At 37.8% G+C, this 26158-nt stretch overlaps 1 protein-coding gene across 2 annotated transcripts in view; it reads left to right on the forward strand.

The window, feature by feature from the left end:
• The window catches only part of btbd11b (BTB (POZ) domain containing 11b), a 63369-nt gene that overhangs the window by 35909 nt on the left and 1302 nt on the right, over nt 1-26158 (forward strand). Inside the window, exons 2-16 of one of the 2 annotated variants that reach the window (XM_079874472.1) lie at nt 2435-2578; nt 13826-14030; nt 14914-15066; nt 15342-15507; nt 17152-17241; nt 19341-19442; nt 20245-20338; nt 20440-20575; nt 20676-20896; nt 21795-21973; nt 23778-23883; nt 24978-25080; nt 25276-25357; nt 25483-25551; nt 26007-26120. In XM_079874472.1, coding sequence (XP_079730598.1) covers nt 2435-2578; nt 13826-14030; nt 14914-15066; nt 15342-15507; nt 17152-17241; nt 19341-19442; nt 20245-20338; nt 20440-20575; nt 20676-20896; nt 21795-21973; nt 23778-23883; nt 24978-25080; nt 25276-25357; nt 25483-25551; nt 26007-26120 — 1964 coding nt within the window. The remainder of the gene's footprint in view (nt 1-2434; nt 2579-13825; nt 14031-14913; nt 15067-15341; nt 15508-17151; nt 17242-19340; nt 19443-20244; nt 20339-20439; nt 20576-20675; nt 20897-21794; nt 21974-23777; nt 23884-24977; nt 25081-25275; nt 25358-25482; nt 25552-26006; nt 26121-26158) is intronic. The other variant, XM_079874473.1, reaches the window with a different exon arrangement.

Below are 26158 nucleotides of genomic sequence, written 5' to 3' on the forward strand. Positions count from 1 at the left end.
TAGTTTATTTTCTTAATTTTACCTTTTAGCTTATCTATAGCTTATTTCTGTGAAATATTTTAGCTTGAACTATTTTCTTTAAAATAACTGTTACATGCCCTCATATTTTGTTATCTAATGTGTTTACCTTCATAAATTACTAAAAATTACTTTTTTGGCGGGGATAGGCCAACTAAAAATTTGCCATAAAATGTTTTAGTACAATTTATTTTTGAAGCATAATCATACAGAACAAAATTAGACAAAAACTTGGAAAGAAGTCAGGTTTTTAAAGGGTGTGTGTGTGTGTGTGTGTGTGTGTGTGTGTGTGTGTGTGTGTGTGTGTGTGTGTGTGTGTCTTTATAGTCTACTGTAATTTGAAAAGTTTACCCTGACCGATGTTTGAGGAAGTGGAGCTGAGAGGAAAGTGAGTGAGATGCCAGTCTTACCACCCGTTGCTTTAAGTGTTTCAGGCTGGCTGTGCATAAGCCTGGCACACTCATCAGTCACAGAGACCCGCTGAGAGTTTTAATAAGAGCTCTGGACTCAAGAGATTGTAGGGAACAAAGGGGAATTTTGCTCCCATCTAGGATCTTATGCACCTGTCAGTCAATCTTCATTGAGCTGAGACTAGGGAAATGGAGAGCAGGATCTTATTATGAACATTTATGAACATCTGCAGGACTGTGAATTAGTTTGTATAACACATGAATACAATAGCAGTGTACTAGGCCCAGGTCAGTGAGGTGTGGTCTTGCATTGCTAAACACCTGTACTTCCTCCCATGCCGCAGGCAAGTAACCATCACCCCACCCCTGCCTTGTCTCCATGGCAACCTATTTCAAATTCTATCAGGATGCGCCTTATTTTTTTATTCCTCCTTGAAGCAAAACACACTTACTGTAAGATGGTCTGTACAATCTATATCACAGTAATTACGAAAGGGTGCATTTTTTGAATAATAATAACATGCCTTAAAAGACCTATGATGAGTCTGTTGAGCGATATATTACACAATATACATTATGATAAGCAACATACAGTACTATGCCGTCAGATCTCCCCGGGTGGAACCGATTACGGATTTACATCATTCTCTCTCTCAGGCAGCCCCCTAAAATTACATTTGCCTCACAAGAGTAAATGAGATGGTTCAAACGAAAGCCCCTCTGTCAGTGGACAACAAAATAGAGTAATTTCTTTCAGCCACATCATAATTTAACACGCCGTCGGCTCCAGGAGTGTTCGGCAACAATGGAAGTGATGAAAACACAAGGATGAGAGTGAATCCAATTTTCGAGGAGCCCAACCATTCTGTTAAAAACAATAACCGGTGTGATTCAGACACTAGCGGAGTCTCACCTCGGTGGTTCGGCTGTGAGCCGGGATGAAGAGTTTTGTGTTGGTGCAGTAGTGCTGAACAAGTGAGCCCTCAATCTAATGCTGATTTCAGCATCGCTGTGTGTTGTTGAGTCTGTTGCATTGATTCAATGCAGAATCCTTACTTTTATCATCATTTAAACATTAACATTAAGTTGTATGCAAATCCATGTTCCACAAATAGAAGGCGGCAGTTCTTTACAGTAATTGCTGGTTGTCCAGAAAGGTGATACACCTCCCTTTCTCCTTGTGAGCAGACAAAACAAGAGGCCGGCCAAGTCTCTAACCTGTTACCGCCCAGGAGGGAGTCCTGTGAGACCTGTTGTGTAGTTTGCCTGCGTATTATTAAAGGGATAGTCCACACAAAAATGAAAGTCTGTCATATGAAGATATTTTGAATAATGTTGGTATCCAGTTTCGGTTCCCATTGACTCAGTGGAAGTCATTCAGTTTAATCATTTAGTTACCAACATTCTTCAAAATATCTTCCTGTTTGTTCCACAGGAGAAAGGGCCCTGTTTACACCTGGTATTTAGAAGCGTTTTCATAGATCGGATTACAAGTTGATGATGCTAAATTGGTAAACAGGATCTAAAACGCTTTGAGCTTGTCCATTTTTGACCACTTCAAGAGGTAATCGAAAGGCCACAAAAGGCCGCCTACTCTCCACATACCGACCGTATGCGTAAACATTATGGGAAGCGTGCTAGCCAGACGGGATTCAAACCTTGTTGACTGAAGACCCGAGTTTGGTTTGAAAAAGATTTCACCATTCCTGATTTCTAACACACACTCTCAGTGTTTGGCGTAAGCTGACGAAAGTTGCTGCTCTCCGTATGCTTTTCCACGTGATGGTGCGTGAACTTATTTCGTCCATTAGATCGAAAGACCCACCCGTAGATATTTATTTCCCGAAGGGTTTGTGTTTTTGATGTCTTTAATGCACTACAAGTTGCTTTTGATAAAAGGTTCTGCCCAAATCAAACCCAGAGTCTTGGTGTTGCTTGGATTTAACTGCTGCATTTTCCCTGACTGTACATGATTTTTTTTCTTTTTGTTTAATTCTTTTGTGCAGGAATCCTCAGTTTGCCGGACAGTTTGAGCCTGCACAGGAACCAGCAGCGCTCAAATAAATCTGGAGACGCCTACAGTCAGTCCGAGCAGCGGACTATTGAGCAGTCCCTGCTGGCCACACGCGTGGGGAGCATCGCTGAGCTCAGTGAGTAACCAAACATCTATTTTTCAACTTAAATTGAGCTCTTCTGCACCATATACTTTTTTTTCTACTAATCATTCCTTGCTCAGAAAAGCGGAAGCTGCTATCATTCTTTGGTTTAATACTTGTTAGTGTATGTGTGCATGCACACATCTGTTTGGGTGATCTGCAGCTCTGTTTGATTTGCATGTAAAGCACATTTTCACTGTGTTCAGGAACCGCTGCATGGTGGTGTAGAGTGGTAAAGATATATATTTAGATGCAAATTCACTTCGTTTGAAGTAAGAATTAGCCCTAGGTTGCAGTCATTTCACACCAGAGGTATGTGTTTAGTAGTAGGAATCCATCTGCTCAGGATTCAGGTCTCTCTCTCTTACCTCAAATAGGCCTTTAGCTCTCAACATCCCATACACACAATCCACTCTCATACAAGTGCCATACATTGTATTTGATTTTCCCATGAATTTAATGCAGTGCTTTAGTCATCTGTTTTTAAAAGGGTCAAATCTTCAACAGAGCACTTAGACAGCATGCAGTTTATCCTATGTGCATTATCAATCTGGTTCTTCGGTACAGTGTAATATCACTGTATATACATATAGATATACACTCACCTAAAGGATTATTAGGAACACCTGTTCAATTTCTCATTAATGCAATTATCTAATCAACCAATCACATGGCAGTTGCTTCAATGCATTTAGGGGTGTGGTCCTGGTCAAGACAATCTCCTGAACCCCAAACTGTGGGGTTAATGTCAGAATGGGAAAGAAAGGTGATTTAAGCAATTTTGAGCGTGGCATGGTTGTTGGTGCCAGACGGGCCGGTCTGAGTATTTCACAATCTGCTCAGTTACTGGGATTTTCACGCACAACCATTTCTAGGGTTTACAAAGAATGGTGTGAAAAGGGAAAAACTTCCAGTATGCGGCAGTCCTGTGGGCGAAAATGCCTTGTTGATGCTAGAGGTCAGAGGAGAATGGGCCGACTGATTCAAGCTGATAGAAGAGCAACTTTGACTGAAATAACAACTCGTTACAACTGAGGTATGCAGCAAAGCATTTGTGAAGCCACAACACGCACAACCTTGAGGCGGATGGGCTACAACAGCAGAAGACCCCACCGGGTACCACTCATCTCCACTACAAATAGGAAAAAGAGGCTACAGTTTGCACGAGCTCACCAAAATTGGACAGTTGAAGACTGGAAAAATGTTGCCTGGTCTGATGAGTCTCGATTTCTGTTGAGACATTCAGATGGTAGAGTCAGAATTTGGCGTAAACAGAATGAGAACATGGATCCATCATGCCTTGTTACCACTGTGCAGGCTGGTGGTGGTGGTGTAATGGTGTGGGGGATGTTTTCTTGGCACACTTTAGGCCCTTAGTGCCAATTGGGCATCGTTTAAATAGAGCATCTTTGGGATGTGGTGGAACGGGAGCTTCGTGCCCTGGATGTGCATCCCACAAATCTCCATCAACTGCAAGATGCTATCCTATCAATATGGGCCAACATTTCTAAAGAATGCTTTCAGCACCTTGTTGAATCAATGCCACATAGAATTAAGGCAGTTCTGAAGGTGAAAGGGGGTCAAACACAGTATTAGTATGGTGTTCCTAATAATCCTTTAGGTGAGTGTATATATACACACATACACACACATTTATGCATTGTCTTAGCTGTGTGCTTAGGGTCACTGTCCTTTTGGAAGGTGAACCTTCTGCCCAGTCCGAATGCACTGGACAAAGTTTTTATTAAGGCTTATATTTTGCTGCGTTGGGCATTCCTTCTACTCTGATGAGTCCCCCAGTCCCTGCCGCTGAAAAACACCACCACAGCATGATGCTGCTACCACCATACTTTACCGTTGGGATGGTATTGTGCAGGTGATGAACAGTGCCTGGTTTCCTCCATACATGCTGCTTGACCAGAGAATCTTGTTTCTCACAGTCTGAGATAGTCCTTTAGGTGCTTTTTTGCTAATTCCAAGTGGGTTTTCACTTCACTGAGGAGAGGCTTGAGTCTGGCCACTCTGCCATAAAGCCCAGATTGGTGGAGTGTTGCAGTGATGTTTGTCCTTCTCTAAATTTCCCTCAACCAGAGTGACCATCAGCTTCTTAGTCACTACTCTAACCAAGGCCCTTCTCCATCATTTGCTCAGTTTGGCCAGGAGGCCAGCTCTAGGAAGAGCCCTAGTTGTTCCAAACTTCTTTCATTTAAGCTACATGCTTCTGTCATCCTTCAATACAGCAAAAAAAAAAAGTTTTTTGCTCTGATATGCATTTAGTCATATGCTGAGTGTCTTGATAAACGACATATAAAACTATAATAGAAATTTTAAATATAATTTTTGCTCATCATTCAAGTGTAGCTCTCAGCTGTGCCCAAATTTCCATTGTTTTTTCCCCCCCTGCATTTATTTGCATACTGAATTATGATTGGTCTTCTTTCTTGCATATTTTTGAAAACTGAATTGTTATGGCTCTTGTCTTCCTTGCATATGTTTAGCCAGTTATAGTTGCCTGTACACTGCATATTGACGTGTGATGCGCAGCCAACTGAAAACATGATGCATGCTGAGTGTCATGACAATGACAGCATTTCATTTATACAGAAACAAAGCCTTAAACTCATTCTTGCCTAAAACTTTAACACTTTTCTTTTGCTGCCTTGTAAACACTGTTATTTCCATCAGGAAATGCACATCTGATTAGATATAAAGCTCTCTTACTTAGGCGAATGACCATGTAATTCAATATATTTTACAGCAGAAAGCTTGTTCTATTTGGGAGAACATTGATTTTAAACGCAATACTATATGTTCTGCAGTACAGAAATATTCTTAGCCGCAATGCCTGCCTTGAACTCGGCAACAACAAACACAATCATTCACGTCCAATACAACAAATATGCATGGCCCAGTTTAATATCTGAAAAGTAAACGGAAAACATACCATAGCAAGCCCACAGAAGCAGATACATGCACAAAATGCTGCTATCTGCTCCTTTAAAAATGCATGTGCTCTTCAAATCTTAAATATCAAAATATCCATTAGTACTTTTTTATAGACAGTATCCATGGAGATTTCCATAAAATGCTTAGTCTATTTCCAGCTCTTCTCTTCTGTCTCTCTCTCTCTTTCTCATGGTTGTCCCCAGTGACCCTGCAGGGGAAGTTGAGGGCAGTTTGAACCCTGGTTAGGGACAACGGTCCTCCCCTGCTTTACACATCCAGTACGCTGCCTCCAGCAAGGGCAGGAACAACAACTGTCACATAGAGAGTCTTTCTGCATTTGGACAGTCACAACAGAGCACTCTCTTACTCAAAGGGCAGAGTTTATTTTAAGAGAAAGCTGAACTGATCTAATTATACAGTTTTATTTTTATAATGATATAAACGAGTTTTTGTGTATGTTGCTGATTTTTTTTTTTTTTTTTTACAGGGTTTGCCTGTGCAGAAAGCTTTAAAATATTATAAACTAAATGTGAACAAGACTAACTGTAGCGTGCTTTTTCAATATGCACGATTAGCAGTAGGATCATGGTTATAATGAAGTTCAAATCTGTAAGTTATTAAACTGGAATGGAAGGCATTCAGACTGTCAAAGTCACTGCCTCTCAGGAAATCCTTGTTATCTGAAGCACATATGACCTTTTGTAGGCTTGTCACAGCCGTACATATCCAGAGGGAAGTCTGAAATCTCCTATTCCATACGGTAATTGTATTTTAATATAATTACACTCTTATAAATCCCATAACATCAGAGCACGGCAATAGATTATATCTTTCTATTACGGTTCATAGGTTTTTATGTGTCACTCATGAGCCAGTTAACTAGAATACATCTCTCCCTGCAGAGCACTAGAGGGTCCAAAGGTCAATGCATTAGAAGCCTTTTTTGTCGTATTTGTCTATTCGTATCTCGTATTGTGTCCTATTCCCTCGCCGGATTTGCCTGGAAAAATACATTTTCTTTCTGAGGTCATTTTAACAGTGCTTATTTTAATGCAGATTGAGTAGCTATTGCTTGCTGACTGTATAAAAAAGATAAGTGGTGGATATTTAAATTTAGTTTTCTATTATTGAAAATATGCTCTCCCTTGTAACTAAGTGACAAATTAACTCCAGAGAAGCTAAGCTCATTTACACTTTATGGGCTTTTTTTTCTTACATGATTCTACATTTGTTCATGTAATGGTTTGGTTGATCTAAATAAGACTAATTCTCTGCTTTCAGCATTTGAGTGTGCATACAAGAACTTTACTTTGGGCTATTGTAGTTACTTAGCCATTAACAGCTAATTGAGAAATGTACATTTCTGCATTAGTCTGACTGCACCGATTCTAAAAACAGCCCTAAAGGAGAATCAACTCTTATGCAGAATAAATAGCTGTTTAAATGTCTCACATTAGGCTCTGTCTGAATGAGACCTGCACCACAGTCAGGAGTTTTTTTTTTTTTTTTAGGTTGGCCAGAAACCAATCAAAGACCTTTGTGGCTAAATTGCCATCAGTGAGTGTTTCCATGCCGTCCATAATATTTTTTCCCCCTTTTTCCTAAAAGTCCCTGTTTCCTCCCATAGCTCTGCTAATGCATCTATTCCCTCTTGCGCCATAAAACGCTCATTACATTTCATTGCTTCATTGCTCTGGAGCACCGCTGTTGCCCAATGACTGGTTCTTAATTGTTTATCTTCACTTTTCTTACAGCATATACAGTAATTCTGCTAAGCAGCGAGTTTTCTGTTGCAGGAACTGTTGTAGCTTTGATGGCTGCTGGAATATATGTTTCTTTGGCATGTCTGGAAAAGCCAACTGCATGGGTGTGATGAGACCCAGACCAAGTGGTATTTTTAACAGAGCAATAAAAGAAAACTATAGGTGAAACTCATGAAAAGTGTAAATATACAGTATTAACTTCATGTAATATATCTAAAAAAAAAATTGCAAAACTCAAATGGTCCTACATTTTTTAAATATTATTAAAATATATATAAATAATTTTGTTTCATCACTTCACAGAACACAATCCCAAAACTTCTGTGGCTTATTTATATGATTTTGAGCAATTTGGAGACGACTTTTGGGTCAATAGTTGTGTACGTCTTGGAGTTCTGGCATGGAAACAGCATGCGTTTAGTACGCGCCTTACTGTTAGAGTTGTCAAAAAAATAATAATAATATTGTGTTGCTTTAAGTGCTATTGAGCGGAATCTTAAACACCTCTGATTGGCCATTGTGTTCACACGCTCATCGCATATGTCTGTGATTGGCTACAATGATCAACGCACAGGAGTGTTTGAGAGAACACTGATGTGTTTGAAAGTGTTTTAATCAAGCGGCAACCTCCCTGTCTCTCTTTTGAAACCAACACGGAAGTGAATTAAACGGCAATTCATCAACTGGCCGCTTGAAGCTGGATGCAGAAGTGAGTCAAATCTGTATCTCCCCCATGTTAAAATGCCCAAATTTACAGCAGAAAAAAACATGTTTACAGCCTGGTGCAAAAAGTGGCTTTGGTCTATACAGCTAATTTTGCCCTTCATGACAACTGTGAGGGGGGTGCATTTTTTTATAACTCATCCGTTTAAATTATATTAAGCCTTAAATTTCTACATAATTAAGGGTGTCCACTTTTGAGTGACAGGTGGATTCCCACTGCTGTGGTCATTAGTCATCATTAGCCGTTTGTCCGTCACGTTACCTCAGTTCATTGTCTGACTGTAAAAATAAATAAATTCGGGAGTGATGCGCTATCAAGATGGCGACGGTCGGCCACGCCCACTTTAGGCTTCAAAAGCGGTCTTCAGAAACCTACGGGTGACGTCACGGACACTACGTCCATATTTTTTTACTGTCTATGGTTTTAAAAAACATGAGCATTTGAAAGCACAAGCAGTCCGCTGATAGACGCCTGCTTTCAAACGCTCCCGTCTGTATCTGTGTAAGCGTTCAGTGAAGAGCGTCTTTGATGTGTATGTACAACATGTTTTTGAAGCGCTGATCATTGTAGCCAATCACAGACTTTTTTTTAAACATTTTTCAAAATTCAGTACCGACTTGGTACCGAAGTCGGTACTTTTTGACAACTCTACTTACTGTGCAAGTCTTGCTGCCTGTCTTTGCAAGTCTTGCTGCAGGTCTTTTGCAGTCACTCGAGGGTTTTTCTGAATCTGCCTTCTCAGAAATCTGGTTGCAGCCATTGATAGCTTCCTTTTTCTGCCCCATCCAGGTAGTGCAACCACTGTTCCTTTAACTTTGAACTTAGAAACTATGCCTCCAGCAGTCTCTAGAAACATTTAGTGCCTTCGCTTTTGTATCCTGTTCCTTGTTTGTAAAGGGTGACGATATATTATCTTAACTTTTTGGACCATTCGTTTGACTTTATATTTCATATTTCTAACATGCAGTCAAAAGTGACACTCAACAAACCTAGCCAGTTCAGATAATTCATGTGTTGTAGCTCAGGCACACCCGGTGCAACTAATGAAGCCCTTGATTAGTTGCATCAGGTGTGCTTGAGACAACACCTGTTTTGCAGATTTGTGCTGTTGTGAGGGATTCTATTCAGGGGGTTGAATAATTTTGAGACTGCAGAAGTCATTAAAAATTGCATTTACAGTTGAATTTGGGGAAACCACTTGAAACATTTGTTGTGTTGAGGTATTTCAATTACTTTTGTTTGATTTCATTGCAAACAGCTGAAAGCTTGTAATTTTTTCCAATAAACCTTATGTGCAATGGTGGTTGATACTTTCGATTACAACTGTGTGTATATATATATATTCATTTCTCATTATTTTGGTATTTCCTTTTTTTTATGTTATACTCATGACGTGCAATTTTCCAGACATTTTAAATAAAACAACTACAGTTAATCCAGTGAATCCCAGTTTGACGGATTAACAAAAAGACCAAAATATCTGTTCTCTCACATAAAGCCAAGCAGAGCACCTTTCTCTCTCATGGCCTTTTCTTGGTAATTTATGTCTTGGCTCTGGGAGGACAGCCAATCGATTCTGCTCAGTTTTCACAGTAAAACACCATTCTGCATCCTCCATTCCCAACGTCTCATTCTCAGTCTGGTGATGAAGGGCACCTTCTCTGCTGTTACGCATGAGAGTATCATATTTAACCCAAGACACTCAAGCAAACACAAAATGTTCTGCTGTGTTGGTTACTTACATTGCCATGCTTACTAGCCTTCAGTACCTGTAGATGATTAGCCCTCTTCGTTGGGAGGTTTACGGTCATGATTAATCGTCGAAGACCTTTTGCCGTTGCTGTGTTTGTTTAGCTGGTTAATCTTGAGCATATCGCTCAGTCAGTTCCTCTGCTGCCCCTCTGACTTGAGGAAATGTCACACGCTATCATGAATAAGAGATGAGTGTCGGTCACAGAAGTGCCCCAGGTGGCTTCCAGTCCCTCTCCTCCTCTCGAAAGCCTCCTGCCACCACCTCTGACTGCTAACGCTGTGTGTTTCTGTGCTGACAGGTGTATTCTTATACGCTTTATTGTTTTGTGTGTGTACTTTCGTGGCTCCTGATAATGTATTCTGCATAATCCTGTAATTACTGTGTATAATTACAGTGCATATCTTTACCCTCCGCTGTCATATAGTCCACATAGCTTCCTCTCAAACTCATCAGTATTCCCTCTTTATAATGGCACCGTTCTTGCTTTGTTCTGTCATTATTTACTCGTGCTCATGTTGTTCCAAATCCATGAAGTAAACTATTTTGTCTATATAAATGAAAGTCATTGGGATCCAATAAAACTTTGGATGCTTACTTTCATTTAATGAACAAAAAAAAACATTGAGACCTTTTTCAGAATGCCTTCTTTTATGTTCCACAGACATAAAAATATGTCTGAATTGTCTGAATATGTCACAATTGAACATGAGAGAATGTTCAAGTCTGCTGCCTTGGCAAAGGAAATCAGAATTACAACAGTTAAACAAGCCGTTTATTCTCTAAATGAATGCTTATCTCGCACAGGCGGCCTTGTTAATTCATTTGGAGTAACAGAAATGCGAAATGTTCTTGAGAGAACAAGTGCGAGTGCTGCAGTTATTTAGCAATAGATGAGTCTGTTTCTTAGTATGCCTTTCAGAGTCTGTTATTGACTGTACTGAACACACTGCTGTTCAGTTGAACGCTTTCAGAAGAATTAGGTCTCATGGACTAAATGAGACCGTAGATGATCTGAAAGTTTCACATATGAAAGGAAATAGTCATTGGAGCGAGAGGGAGAGTGTTTAATGTTCTGTGTAATGAATGCTGAGCTTTGTGTGACCTTGTTTGAAAAGAGGTTTGTGACCTCTTTCTCATCCATCAGATAGTGTGCTCTTTACAAAAATTCTCATGCAAACATGCACACAGTTGTAGAATATCTTTGTATGTGGTTTACTAAGCTATACATGATATATATATAACAATATTGTGGAGTTTTTCCTTTAATATTTGAGCAGATAGGAACAATAAAATATATTTAATGTAATCTCTCTCATTCACCGCTATAGAAGTTTACCCAACTATGACGACTTCCGCTTCTGAGAAACCCAGAAATGTGAAAAGGGTCAATAATTCAGCACCAAATTAGCAAATTTCAATGATTTCTGCAAGATAATGAGACACTAAAGACTGGAGTAATGACTCCTGCAAATTCAGCTTTGCCATCACAGGAATAAACTGCATGTGAAATACAGTATATTAAAATAGAAAACAATGCTTGGTGAGCAAAATACTCTTTAAAAAATACTGCACTTGTATGTATATATATATACAGCAGTGGCCAAAAGTGTCCAGCCTAGGAAAATGTACATCTTTACCCTTTATTCAAATTATTCAGTCGTGTTAAAGATTTTGTAAGCATATTGCATATTTGTGCTTGGAGTCAATTGTTTTATTTGTGATAATGCAATGGAAAATGCAAAATTGTGTGGGCATAATTTTTGGCTGGGCTCTCATACAAAGAAATTATAAACACTTGCAAAAACAAGAGAGAACCAACGAAATATTAATAACTGATTATGGTGTATATGTATGTTTTTCATGTGAGCTTTTTGTTTTTTTATTCATTGCTTTTGCATAGTAAAATAAAACCTGTAGCTGTAAGTTAACCCCTTTTTGCCAAATAATTTCAAGCAATTTTGCCATGCATTAACAAACATTGTGAAAAAATGGGTCGTTCTGAAGAGCTTAGTGAATTAAAGCATGGTACTGTGATAGGATGCCACCTTTGCACTAAGTCAGTCCATGAAATTTCATCCCTGCTAGATATTCCATGGTCAACTGTAAGTGGTATTATTGTAAAGTGGAAGCATCAGGAACAGCAGCAACTCAGCCACAAGGAACAGAACGGGGTCACCAAGTGCTGAGGCACATGGTGTGTAAAAGTCGCCAACAGTCTGCTGATTCCATAGCTAAAGATTTCAAAACTTGCACTGGCATTAATATCAGCACCAAAAACTGTGCGGCGGGATCTTCATGGAATGGGTTTCCATGACCGAGCAGCTGCATGCAAGCCTCACATCACAAAGTACAATGTCAAGCGTCGGATGGAGTGGGGTAAAGCACGCCGCCACTGGACTCTGGAGCAGTGTTCTCTGGAGTGACGAATCACGCTTCTCTGTTTGGCAGTCTGATGGGCTAGACTGGGTTTGGCAGATGCCAGGAGAACATTGCCTTGACTGCATTGTGCCAACTATAAAGTTTGGTGGAGGAGGGATAAATGGTATGGGGCTGTTTTTCAGGGGTTGGACCCAACTCAATATCTATGTGTTTAGTAAAGTAATTATAAATATGTATATATATGTATATATATATATATATATATATATATATATATATATATATATATATGTATATGTGTATGTATATATATATATATATATATATATATATATATATATATATATATATATATATATATATATATATATATATGTGTGTATATATATATATATATATATATATATGTGTGTATATATATATATATATATATATATATATATATATATATATATATATATATATATATGTATATTAGTATACAGACCCTTTCCAAAAAATTAGAATATCATGGAAAAGTTTATTTATTTCCATAATTCCATTCAAAACGTTAAACTTCCATAGATTATAGATTCAGGGTCCACAACTTTAACGATTTCAAGTATTTAGTTGTTTATTTGTACATAATTTGGGCTTCCAGCTCATAAAACCCACGAAAACAGGATTTCAAAAAATTAGAATATTACATGAAATCACACAGTAATTACACAGTGATACCATGGTCATTGAACCAGGTTTTGGTTATTTTGGCAGTGTGGGCAGGTGCAAATCCTGCTGGAAAATGAGTCAGCATCTCCATAAAGCTTGTCTGCTGAAGGAAGCATGAAGTGCTCTGGAAATGTCCTGGTAGACGGCTGCGTTGAGTGGACAGCACAGTGGACCAACACCAGCCGATGACACGGCTCCACAAACCAACACAGACTGTGGAAACTTCACACTGGACTTCAAGCATCTTGGATTGTGTGCCTCTCCATTCTTCCTCCAGACTCTGGGACCTTGGTTTCCAAATGAGATGCAAAATTTGCTCTCATCAGAAAAGAGGACTTTGGTCCACTGTGCTTTATTAAATCCAGAGTCAACGCAGCCGTCTACCAGGACATTTTCAGAGCACTTCATGCTTCCTTCATTTTCCAGCAGGATTTGCACCTGCCCACACTGCCAAAATAACCAAAACCTGGTTCAATGACCATGATATCACTGCGTAATTACTGTGTGATTTCATGTAATATTCTAATTTTTTGAAATCCTGTTTTCGTGGGTTTTATGAGCTGGAAGCCCAAATTATGTACAAATAAACAACTAAATACTTGAAATCGTTTAAGTTGTGGGCCCTGAATCTATAATCTATGGAAGTTTAACATTTTGAATGGAATTATGGAAATAAATAAACTTTTCCATGATATTCTAATTTTTTGGAAAGGGTCTGTATATAGGGTTCTGACAGGTATACTGTGGTGATGTTACATAACGGGTTTAGGTAATATTCATTTTGATGGACTGGCCAAGAATTTCATTACTGACAAACATGCTGCCGAGGACCTACAAACAGCTGAATAGCAGACAGTGATTGACGGAGTTGCTAATTTTTTTATGCTGTAACGTCAATGCGACGACAGTACTGTCCTTCACCATTTACATCATTCTCAGCAAACCAAAGGTCTCTTGTGCCCCGGCAGGTGATTTAGTGTCCAGAGCCATGCATCACCTCCAGCCTCTGAGCATAAAGAACCACAGCAACGGCACTCCGCTCCCTCAGAAGAGCAGCCTGATCCACTGGGAGCCCGAGGCTTTATATACGCTCTGCTACTTCATGCACTGCCCTCAGATGGAGTGGGAGAACCCCAACGTAGAGCCCTCCAAAGTCACCTTACAGACCGAGAGGTGAGGGGACTTCCATTGTGCCTACTGTAGGCGTTGCAAAGTGTCTGGGTATTTTTGTTAGGGTGGTTTCTGATTGATGCATTCGCTCATGGTACTTACCTTAAGCCAAGTAGTCGTTTATTCAACTTGACACTATAATATGATGAAATGCAGAGGAGTAGAAATGTGAAATACAGTGCAACAGACTGCAAGGCAAAGGTAATGCAATGAAACATTGCCACGTTATGATGCAGAGTAGATTAAACACTTCCTGTATCTGCTGGAAAATGATAACGTCATTTTAAAAGATATTAAATAAGTGAACATTTATTGGTTAATTCATTTGGTAAATTTTTAACTTGTTTGGTATAGAAATTCTCAGGATACACTTGCTCAACTACTTATAAGAAAATCTTCCAAGGTCATGAAAATGTCTGTTGCTAGTTGAGCTGCATAAATCAGTTGCTGTGATATTAAATCTAGCTTTTGTCTCTCTGAGATGTAGGTATTTAAAGACCCGTGTTTTTATCAATAATTAAAACTAAATGTTAAGAAACATGTTTTCGTTAATTGAAACATTGCTGAAATAAAATAAAAGATAAATATTAATTGAAAAACTAAACGACATTAGAAATGTTGCCTTGGTTAATGAAATCAGTTTAAGTTGAAGTAGGCTACTAAAATAATTAACTGAAATATAACTTGAAATTGAAATAAAACTATTTGGAATTATTAAAAAATAAAAAAAAAGAAGACAAAATCACTAAAAATGTTACTAAAATTAAAATGAAAGCTGGAAAAAGTAAAAATTAAATTAATTCAAAATGTGAATCTATAAATAATGCTAAAATAACAAATATGTGTTTGTTAGAGAACAGTAATCTCATTTTGTCTCCCCCTGCAGGCCGTTTCTAGTACTGCCTCCTCTGATGGAGTGGATCAGAGTGGCTTTGGCACACACAGAGCACCGCCGCAGCTTTTCAGTGGATAGCGATGATGTTCGGCAGGCGGCCAGACTCCTGCTGCCCGGGGTGGATTGTGAACCCCGCCAGCTGAAGTAAGCGTGATGCCATTAAATTAACATCCAGCTACCAGATATTGCTACCCATCATGAGTGAAATGAAAATGGCTCATAAACAGTCTGTACAGGGAAAACAAGCTTAGTCAACCTAACACACGCCCTTCATTGCACCATAACTGCTGCTTTATTGCTATTAAGCCGAGTGTTGCAATGAAAGATTCTTACATGAATATTTAACTTGGAATGTGTGACTCAAGCTTTTTTGCTGAGGGTTCAGACATCAGAAAGATGTTTTTGTGTGTGTGCCACAGGACGGATGACTGTTTCTGCGTGTCACGTAAGCTGGACGCTGCCTCCACCGAGGCTAAGTTCCTGCAGGACTTGGGCTTCCGCATGCTCAACTGCGGCCGCACTGACCTTGTCAACCAGGCCATCAACTTACTTGGGCCCGGTGGGATCAACAGTATGAGTGAACAGGTCAGAATGAGTATCACATGTTTTCAATTCAACACTAATGATAACAGACACGTTCATGAATACAAGTACAAAAATGGCATTAAGTTTATTTTAAACAGTAGCCTATGGTAGGGTAGGTGTTGTTGACTTCTTGATAACCACATTATTATGATTCGTCCATGTGGGAACACCTTCCTATAATATTCAAAACTTGAGATACGTTTTTTTTTTTTATTAATACTTTTGTTCAGCAAGGACGTGATAAATTGATCAAAAGACGTTTGCATTGTTACAAAGCTTTTATATTTCATAAACTTTCTTAAATAAATAAATAAATAAATTGATCACAATTTCCACAAAGATAATAAGCAGCACAACTGTTTTTAACATTAATAATAATAAGAAATGTTCCTTGAGCACCAAATCAGCATATTAGAATAATTTCTGAAGGATCATGTGATGCTTAAGACTGAAGTAATGATGCTGACATTCAGCTTTGCCATCATAGGAATAAAGTACAATTTACAAATATATTTAAAATTAAAAACAGTTACTTTAAATTGTAATAGTATTTCATAATGTTTACTGTAGTTTTGATCAAATAAATGTATCACCAATGTTAAGTGTGACAATAAAAGACAATGAAAATCAATACGTATTTCCTCAATTAAATAATTGGCTTTTTGGCTAATTGTTCAAATATTGTCTGGAAAATATTTTTACATTTTATATCAACTTTTTATTGAATTAATCAAAATTTTTTTTTTTTTTTTTTTACAAAACTATTTGCAGATTTGTTTTCTTTTTAAAACATTCTTTGTCGGTAGAATAAAATAATCACAATTCATCTAAATTTAATTAATGTAATTATCCAGCAGGAATTAAATAGTTAAATCAAAAATATGTGAATGCAAAAAAAATAAAATAATGTTTTTAACATATTTCTTTAATATCCTAGATTTACATGTTGACCTTGATAGCCCTAAAACAATAATAATAATAAAAAAAAACATTTAGCAAACTGTGTCCTGGGGGTTTGAAAACTCTGTGGTAATTGATTGTGTGTTATAATGGTCTTTGCCTGGTCTTATAACCTAAAGTTTGCATATTCAGATTCCTGAAGTGGTTTGTTCATGAGGTAAAATCACCAAATGCAGGTGCAACTCCAGGTGCAAAAATGTAAATGGATAAAAGCAACTAAATGTAGATAAATGTGTAAGCCAGAAGGTTGCAGACTTTAAGAGCTTGCACACATTACTATATTTTCCCTATATGGAAGCCCAGAAAGAAAAAGTGTTTTGACGGTTGACTAAATTAATCAGAGCCAGCTTTTAGGAAACATCCCAGTGCTCTTTCCATTACTGATTGCTTTGCTCCATTTTTGACCTCAGGGAGTGGAAACATTTGCCATTACATTTGTTTCTTAGCTAGTTCACTTGTTATCTGCTTTTCCAACTCTTGATTTGAGTAGCATTAAGCTTTTCCAGTAGATTAGTTATCAGCACAAGAAGACTCTTTCAGTGTTGGAATTTCGTCCATATAAAATAGAGCAATGTATTTGAATGAAATCCTGCATAACAATATGGTCGAGTTGCATTCTGTCATTACTCCACAATCAGAAGATACGTCTGGTTTATGCTCAATGTGGTCTTCTGTGTTTTCCAGGGCATGACCCCCCTGATGTATGCGTGTGTCCGCGGTGACGAAGCCATGGTTCAGATGCTGCTAGATGCAGGAGCTGACATCAACAGTGAGGTTTGTGACTACATCTCTGCTGTGTTCTTATATACACATTATGTACACTCATCCTGCTCGTCATGTAGTTTCATTTGTAGTGTTTGTGTTTTCTGTGTTGTGGCACAACAGGAGAAAACTCAGACTTCTTTGCATGCCCATCAGGGATTCGTCAGGGTAGAGTTCTGCTTTTTGTTGGAAGTCACTGTCACTAGGTGTTGTTTTGCCAAACACGGCCCTAGAATCTAGTACAGACAGATTTCTCAGTAATACACACACTCGGTATTTGTTTCTATTTCCAGCAACGTCTCAGAGATGTTTTTTTTTTAGCAGAAGTCATAGTTTTAGTCACCTGTAGCAGACATAATATTGTTTGCAGCTGTGTCATAAAAATGTGAAGAGTTTATTGACGTTTGCTATGAATCGGGTGCTGTTTTCCCTCTCGCAAAGTCTTACACCTTTAGAAACATCTCACAAGACTTTCGACTTGTTTGTATAGAAAATAAGGCAACATACTGATGTTATGAAGTTAACCTTCAATTTTTAAACTTAATATATATACATAAATTGACTCATAATTTGAATGGAAGATTATCTGACCATCTGTACAAAGGTGATCATGATCATGAATCAATATCACAGTTTTGCTTAATGCTAGGGTAGGCAATTTCAGAAAGACTAGCAATAGCAAGCTAGCTTTGAAAGCATAGGATCCCACCCTCCCTGAGCGTCTCTGAAGCCACGCCTCCTTCAAAACACGTGAACACACACAGCCAGAGCAAAGTCTGCAAAGCATCACGAGAGATGCCGTTAAATTAACTCATGTCTCAAAGCACATAACATTACAATAATAATGAACGTAAACAACTTACAGAGCTCTGACTTGTACCTCCTGACTGCTGCAGATTCATTTTGGCTTTGATTCGAACCGAATGCGATGATTGGACAAACGTTTTTTGGTCCTGAGACTTCCATAGAAGACCACTTCTATTATTGGTTGCTATCAGGATGTGAAGAGAGATTCAAACAGTATAACACTGTAACAGTAACAGTATTTATGAAAAACATTGCCTACTCCTAGCTTTAATTGATTAATGATCTAAAATAGTGTAGAATCGTAAATATTTCTTCTTCTTTGAACTTCTTAATTTTTTTTTTTTTTAATTTCCTAAAGCAAACATCAATGTTAATTTCCAAGTTTTAATTAACACAATCCCAGTTTTTCAAAGTGTAAACCTCACTCACTATATAGACACTGCCTTTCAAATGCTCACCAAGGCTGCATTTATTTGATTGAAATACAGTAAAAACCATAATATTGTGAAATAGTTTTAAGGCCCGTTAACACCAATAATGATAACTGTAACAAATACTATATTTGTGTCCGCACCAATGAATGATAACATTCTGTTTATTATAAGCACACACTACAGTTTTGTCGTTCATCAGCTGGAAAAACGTTCTGAAAGTACTGTAACTGCAATGATATCATTCCTCTTGTGTCATCATTATCATTATAGTTATGGTTTGGACTTTAAAATTTAGAACAATATTTTAAAACTATACCTTTATCATCCTTGGTGAGAATCGGCCTTTTTTTGATAGTTTAATTTATTCCTGTGATAGGAAGGCAGAATTTTCTACAGTCATTATTGATAATAATATTAATATTGACAATATTATTATTATCAATGTCTTCTATTATCAGAAATCATTCTAATATGCTGATTTGGGGCTCAAGAAGCATTTCTTATTATTGTCAGTGTTAAAAAACAGTTGCTGCTTAATATTTCTATGGAAACCATGATCATTTTTTCCAGGATTCTTTGATGAATAGAAAGTTCTAAAGAAAAGCATTCATTTGAAATAGAAATCTTTTGGGCAGATCCCAAATTTTTGAATGATAGTGTATATATATATATATATGTGTGTGTGTGTATATGCTGTATATGAATATGCTGTGCAGGCAGCTCCTATAAAGTGGCAAAAAGGTCAAAGCTCCTCTCCTATCTCCATATTTTCAGCTGAGCGCAGCGTCTCTGCGCTTTTCCCAGGACAGGTTTTTAAAGGTCTCCATCTCTCTCATTTGTGCCCTGCTCTGTCCCCTGTACCTCCCGTAGGTGCCAAACACAGTGCAAAAGTACCCCTCAGTCTTCCCAGAGACCCGGCAGGCTACGCCTCTCACCTTCGCCATACTTCACCAGCACATCCCCGTGGTGCAGGTAGTGACCTCTCTCCCACCCCGTCCTTTCGGCAGATTTTTGAGCCAAACAACTGAGTCAGGATAAAAGTCCTGTAGCGTATGCTTCAGTTTTCTCCTGAAAACCTTGTCTGCATGAATTGGAGTGCTTGGTGCTCTCTCAATTTATCATTAAGTCATACAACCATTATGATTCATTATGTGTTTGCTTATTTCACTGTCATTGTCTCTTGGCTGAGCTAATGCCTCTTATTAAAGGGATAGTTCACCCAAAAATGAAAATTCTGTCATCAATTTCTCAGTCTAATGCCGTTCCAAACCCATAAGACTTTCATTCATCTTCAAAACACAAAATCTATTTACCTATAACACTGACGATTCAAAACATTCATAAAGAAGAAATCCATATGAATTGAGCGATTTAAGGCTTCCGAAGAGAAACGATCGCTTTATATGATGAACAGATTTAATTTAGGTTTTTATACACATGTATAGTGCTCTGTGTAAGTTAACAGATCAATATTTATATGTGTATGAAAATCTTAATTAAACCAGTTTATTTTATTAAGCGATCTGCAGAAGACTAGGATTAAACTGTTCAATTCATATGGATTTCTTTAATGATCTCTTTATGAACACTTTGTAGTGTTCATAGATTTGGGTGAATAGACTTTCAATAGAGGGACAGAAATTCTGTGTTCTGAAGGTTTGGAACGAAATGAGTAATTGTTGACAGAATTTCCTTTTTTTGAGTGAACTAACCCTTTAATCTCAGCGGAAAGTTGATAAACTAGTTAAAACCTCTCTCTTTCCTTTTATCTCAGCTCCTGCTGGACGCTGGAGCTAACGTGGAGGGCTCTCTGCAGGACGGGATGGAGAACTACACCGAGACGCCTTTGCAGTTAGCTTCCGCTGCAGGTAAGAAAGCTCACACTGCAGACTGCGGACAACAGCGCCACTTCCTTCTCCAATTACTGAATTAGGCCACAAGAGAAGACTCAGCAGTTTGTTTGCTGTAGGAAACTTTGAGCTGGTCAGTCTGCTTTTGGAGAGAGGAGCAGACCCCATGGTCGGGACCATGTACCGCAACGGCATCTCCACCGCACCACAAGGGGACATGAACTCCTACAGCCTGGCTGCTGCGCATGGACACAGGTAACACGCACACACGCACCAGTCAAATACACACACACACACACACAGTCTCGTAATTTATTAATAAAACCTGCAAAATTGTATCATCCTCGTGCTGCAGGAACGTGTTCTGCAAGCTTCTGTCGCAGTCGGAAAAGGGGAAGGCGGATGTTCTGTCTCTGCAGGAGATCTTGGCTGAGGGATCAGAGATGGAAGAGAGGAATTCCCTCAAGATTGAAGCATCCCGCACAGGGAAAGCCAAACTCAAAGCTCTAAGAGAGGCGATGTATCACAGCTCTGAACATGGTTATGTCGACATCACATTGGACATCAGAAGTCTAGGTCAGTGCTCTTATAGTATCTACAGTAATAAAATAATGGTATTACAATGAATTTGCACAACTTAAGTTAGAATTTACACAGCGCTAATGCTTACAGTACATGTAGCTTAAGGTTATGAATAGCTTGTTAAGGTGTGCTATTGCTTTACTAAACGATTAGACTATTTTGGACTGAAATTGGCAATAAAATTGGCACAATTTGCATGGACCTGCATTGAAGGAGGGACCCAAGTTATATCTGGACACTATAATATTTGGGCTTTTTTGGCTTGTGCCAAAAGAATTTGCATAGGCAAGCACTACAGATATTTTATTAAGAAAATGTAAAAATGTACATACAGTACACTCCCATTCAAAAGGTGTTTTTTTAAAGAAATTAAGCATTTTATTAAGCAAGGGTGCATTAAATTGAACAAAAGTGACAATACAGAGACATTTGATATCTTACAAAAGATTTATTTTTCAAATAAATACTGTTCCTTTCTCATTAAAGAACCCCAAAAAAATTTTTTATCGTGGTTTCCTAAAAAATATTAAGCAGTACATATGTTTTCAACAATGATAATAATAAGAAATGCTTCTTCAGCACCAACTTAGCATATAGAATGATTCCTGAAGCATCATGTGACACTTAAGACTGATGCTGGAAATTTTGCTTTGACTTCACAGGAATAAATCATATTTTAAAATATATTAAAATAGAAAACAGTTATTTTAAATTGTAATAATATTTCACATTATTACCGTATTTTTGTAAATGCAGCCTTGATGAACATAAGAGAAATATTTCCAACCATAATTTTGCCATAAATCAAAGTCAACTCCACATTACTGAACGCATAACATTCCTACTTGTTAAAAATTAGAAAGGTGATTGTCATGCATTCTGTGTGTATCAGGCGTGCCTTGGACGCTGCACACCTGGCTGGAGTCCCTGCGAACTTGTTTCCTGCAGCACCGGCGGCCGCTGATCCAGGGTCTGCTGAAAGAGTTCAGCTCTATTGAAGAGGAGGAGTACACAGAGGAACTCATAACACACGGCCTCCCACTCATGTTCCAGATCCTGCGTGCCAGCAAGGTGAACTAACACACAAGCAAAACTTTCAAGCAAAAATTTCTACATTTGACCTCATATTTCTTCATCTTGGAACATGGTTATTATAGTTTTAAAATGTCACTAGGTTTATTTATTTATTTTCTTTGAATTTTGGTTTTTAATTTCAGTTCACAGTATACACATAGTGGTTCATAAATACAGGTTAAACTCGAAAAATTAGAATATCGTGCAAAAGTTCATTTATTTTTCAGTAATTCAACTTAAAAGGTGAAACTAATATTATATAGACTCATTACATGCAAAGTGAGATATTTCAAGCCTTTATTTGATATAATTTTGATGATTATGGCTTACAGCTTATGAAAACCCCAAATTCAAAATCTCAGAAATTTTGAACATTTTCATAAGCTGTAAGCCATAATCATCAGAATTATAACAAAGGCTTGAAATATCTCACTTTGCATGTAATGAGTCTATATAATATATTAGTTTCACCTTTTAAGTTGAATTACTGAAATAAATTCACTTTTGCACGATATTCAAATTTTTTGAGTTTCACCTGTAGTTTTTCATTCGTTTCATTTTTGCTTGAGCCCAATTATAACAACTAAACTAGACATATTCCATGTTTCACAGACTGCAGTGCTAATTTCTTTCTTTTTTTACGTTATAGTTAATATTGCATTGAAGATTTATAGTTTTATTTTTATTTTAACTAATTAAATTCATTTTCACTTCCAGTTTTCTTCTTCATAATTTTGCTCTGTGTTGTTATGGTTAACTAAAACTACTGAAAATCATTCATTGAAATAAAGCTAAAATATATAAATATTAGATGAAAAACAAAACAAAAACTGTAAAAATGTAATATGTTGCCTTGTCAACTGAAATGTGAAAATATGTGAAATCCTTGGGAATCAAACCTGTGATCTTGGTGTTGCTAGTAGCTTGCCTGAGATTTATGATTACTTCTCTCAGAATCTTTAGAGTCCAGAACCCTGGGGAACACATTGGTTCTTCAAAACAGGAAGTGAAGGCAGAAGCTCACATAATTTGAATTGGGCGTTCTGTTGACGTCCTCCCACAGTGTTATGTAATAGTGAGCTTTGCTTTGAAACCTAGGGTGCTAAAAAGAATCCTTAGACACTGACCATTATATCTACTTCACGTCAATATCTACTCCCTCTACAGCATATTAGACAGTACACGAAGTAAAGATAAACGTGGACTTCCTTCCATTGGGGCAACAGTAGGTGTATGTGTGAGTGTGTTTGTCAAGGTTGATCTATGGTGGAGTCAAGGAACCTTCCTCTGAACCCTGCAGGGATGACTGACAGATTCCGCTCCCTGCTCAACCTTCACAAATAATGTGTGTCTGCTTGTTAGTACAAAGAGTGAGAGACCAAGAGAAGAAACGGTGGAGAGAGAGAGAGAGGAAATAGTGGTGCTGTGCTGACAGCAGGTGATTTGTAGAGACAGAAGCAGGCCGGGTGAGAGAAATGTCAAGTTGATGAGGAACCTTTAACAATCTTTCAGAGAAGCTGATCGCTCAAACTGCCGAGGGAGCGATCTGACAGGGATTTAAGAATCTTCCTGCACGCAACGCACTTGTCTCACCTCTATAACAAAGTACCGATCCCAAAAAACACCATGCATTGATACCTCTCAATAACAGATGCTGTGATTTTGCTATGCAAGCTCACACATATACATATTAACCCTTACATTTGCATTGCTAACACCCTCAAGCAAGTCAAAATGTGTTGTTTTCTAATGGGACTTGATGAGAGGGGTCTTACACTTTACTCTTTCCCATGGTTTGCAGAATGAAGTTATTAGTCAGCAGCTGGCTGTTTTATTTACTCAGTGCTACGGGCCGTATCCGATCCCCAAACTCACCGAGATCAAGAGGAAACAGACGTCAAGACTGGGTATGTAGCACCAGATATCAGGTTGTGCCGTGCTCTCTGTAAAATACAATCAACTGCAAGCTTTTTATGACCAGAACAAATGTATCTTTTTGAATTCAACTGAGCACTCTCTTCATTAATAAAATGTCAAGTGAAAATGTCATTTGTGGGTGGTTCCGCTATTAAAAAAATATTTTTAAATGCAAGTTGAAGGGATTGTTCACACAAAAATGAGAATTCTGTCATCATTTTCTCACCCTCATGTCATTCCATACCGTGTGACTTTATTTCTTTTGTGGAGCACAAAAGGAGGCATTCTGAAGGACGTATCGCAATTAAATACAGTTTTTATTTTAATTCATTTCCATCTGCATTATAATTTTGTTAGTTTTGCTATGGTTAAAAACAATGAAAACCAATAAAAGTAATTTCCGTTAATATGAATAAAACTGAAACAAAATATGAAAAACTTAATGTTAAAAAATAGTTGCCTTGGCAAGCTGATATAAAAGGTTTTAGTTTAATTAAAAACTGAAATAAAAACTCAAATTAAAAGCTAATTAGAAAAAAAAAATATATATATATATATATAAATGGTAAAAGAACATGTCCTGAAAGAGTCCGATTCACAGACAAATCATTAAGGCCACTTTTGTGAACTGGATCAAACAATTAATTCAAAAGATCTGACTCAAGAGAACAATGCATTCACAGAACATATACTCTCGCATATATTTCAAGGAGATCTAGGGCTGATTTTCAGTAAATAGAGACTTAAATATCAGTTTCTGGCCTCAGTAGACTCAATTCACTTTGTCTACTTTTGTGGTGCTTTTGCATCTTTAAAAGCTCCATTCCCCTTTCCCTATTCTTTGTAACTGGATGAAAAAAACAACCAGAACTTTCTTGAAAGCATTCTCGTTTTATGTTCCACAGCAGAAAGAAAGTAATATAGGTTTGGAACATTGTGAGAATTGAGAAGTAAATGATGACAGAATTTTCGTTTTTGTTTGCACACTTTGAGCTCTATTGACAGCAACTGTGGCATGCTGTCGATTTCCGCAGATGACAATTGCGACTAGTAAGAATACATCTGTGATATATTTGTGTGTCAGATCCTCATTTTCTAAACAACAAGGAGATGTCAGATGTGACCTTCCTGGTGGAGGGCAAGCCATTCTACGCTCACAAAGTTTTGCTCTTCACCGCCTCCAACAGGTCAGTTGATGTACTGCATCCAACTAAAAGGAATCACTGTATAATTGCATGCAATTGTGTTTTGTTGTTTGAATTACAGTACCTTATTAATGACACAGATATGAGGCATAATAACAGCTTATTTTCCTTTATAGTTACTCTGTATAGAGTATGTTATGTTTATCATTGTTTTAACTTCTCCTTCTTATACCCAAGGTTTAAATTACTTCTAGCAAACAGACCAGCTGCTGAGAACACCTGTATCGAAATCAGCCATGTCAAATACAATGTATTTCAGGTACAGTCTGGCTCCTACACTAATGCTCTGAAAAGTCTTGTTATTTTTTTGGTAACTTTTATTGAAAGTGAAAGCTCATTTTTATATTGTGATCTGTTGCGTCTGACTGATGCTTTCCGTTATAGCTGGTGATGCAGTATCTGTACTTTGGTGGAACGGATTCACTTCACATCAGAAACACTGAGGTTATGGATGTAAGTATTATTAATTTCATTTCAGTCCTTATGTTATCTAGAATGTTTATATTTAAAGGTAGGGTAGGCAATTTTCGGAGAGGCTAGCAATAGCGAGCTAGCTTTGAAAGCATAGGATCCCACCCTCCCTTCAGAGCGTCCTTCAAAACACATTAACACGTACAACAGGGAGCAAACAAAAGTGTCACTTTTAAAGAGACGGCGTTAAACTACCTCATGTCTCAAAGCGCATAACATTACAATAATAATGAACATAAACAACTTACAGAGCACTGTACCACCTGACTGCTGCATTATAAATGTCTTGACTCTCACATTCAATGCATCCTTGCTGTCAATAAAACACAAATTTTATACTTGTTTATTGGCATTTATGGTTATATTAGGCTAATATAAAATTAGCCTTATATTGAGGTTTATATTTTTATATTCTCTCCTTTCCCCGTCTTTTCCAGCTCCTCTCTGCATCTAAGTTCTTCCAGCTGGAGGCATTACAGAGACACTGTGAGATCATCTGCGCCAAGAACATCAACACCGAAACTTGTGTGGAGATCTACAACCATGCTAAAGTAATGGCAGTCTGTTTGTTACAATCTCACGTTCTTAG

The sequence above is a fragment of the Squalius cephalus genome, assembly GCF_949319135.1.
Source record: "Squalius cephalus genome assembly, chromosome: 6".
NCBI classification, from domain to species: Eukaryota; Metazoa; Chordata; class Actinopteri; order Cypriniformes; family Leuciscidae; genus Squalius; species Squalius cephalus.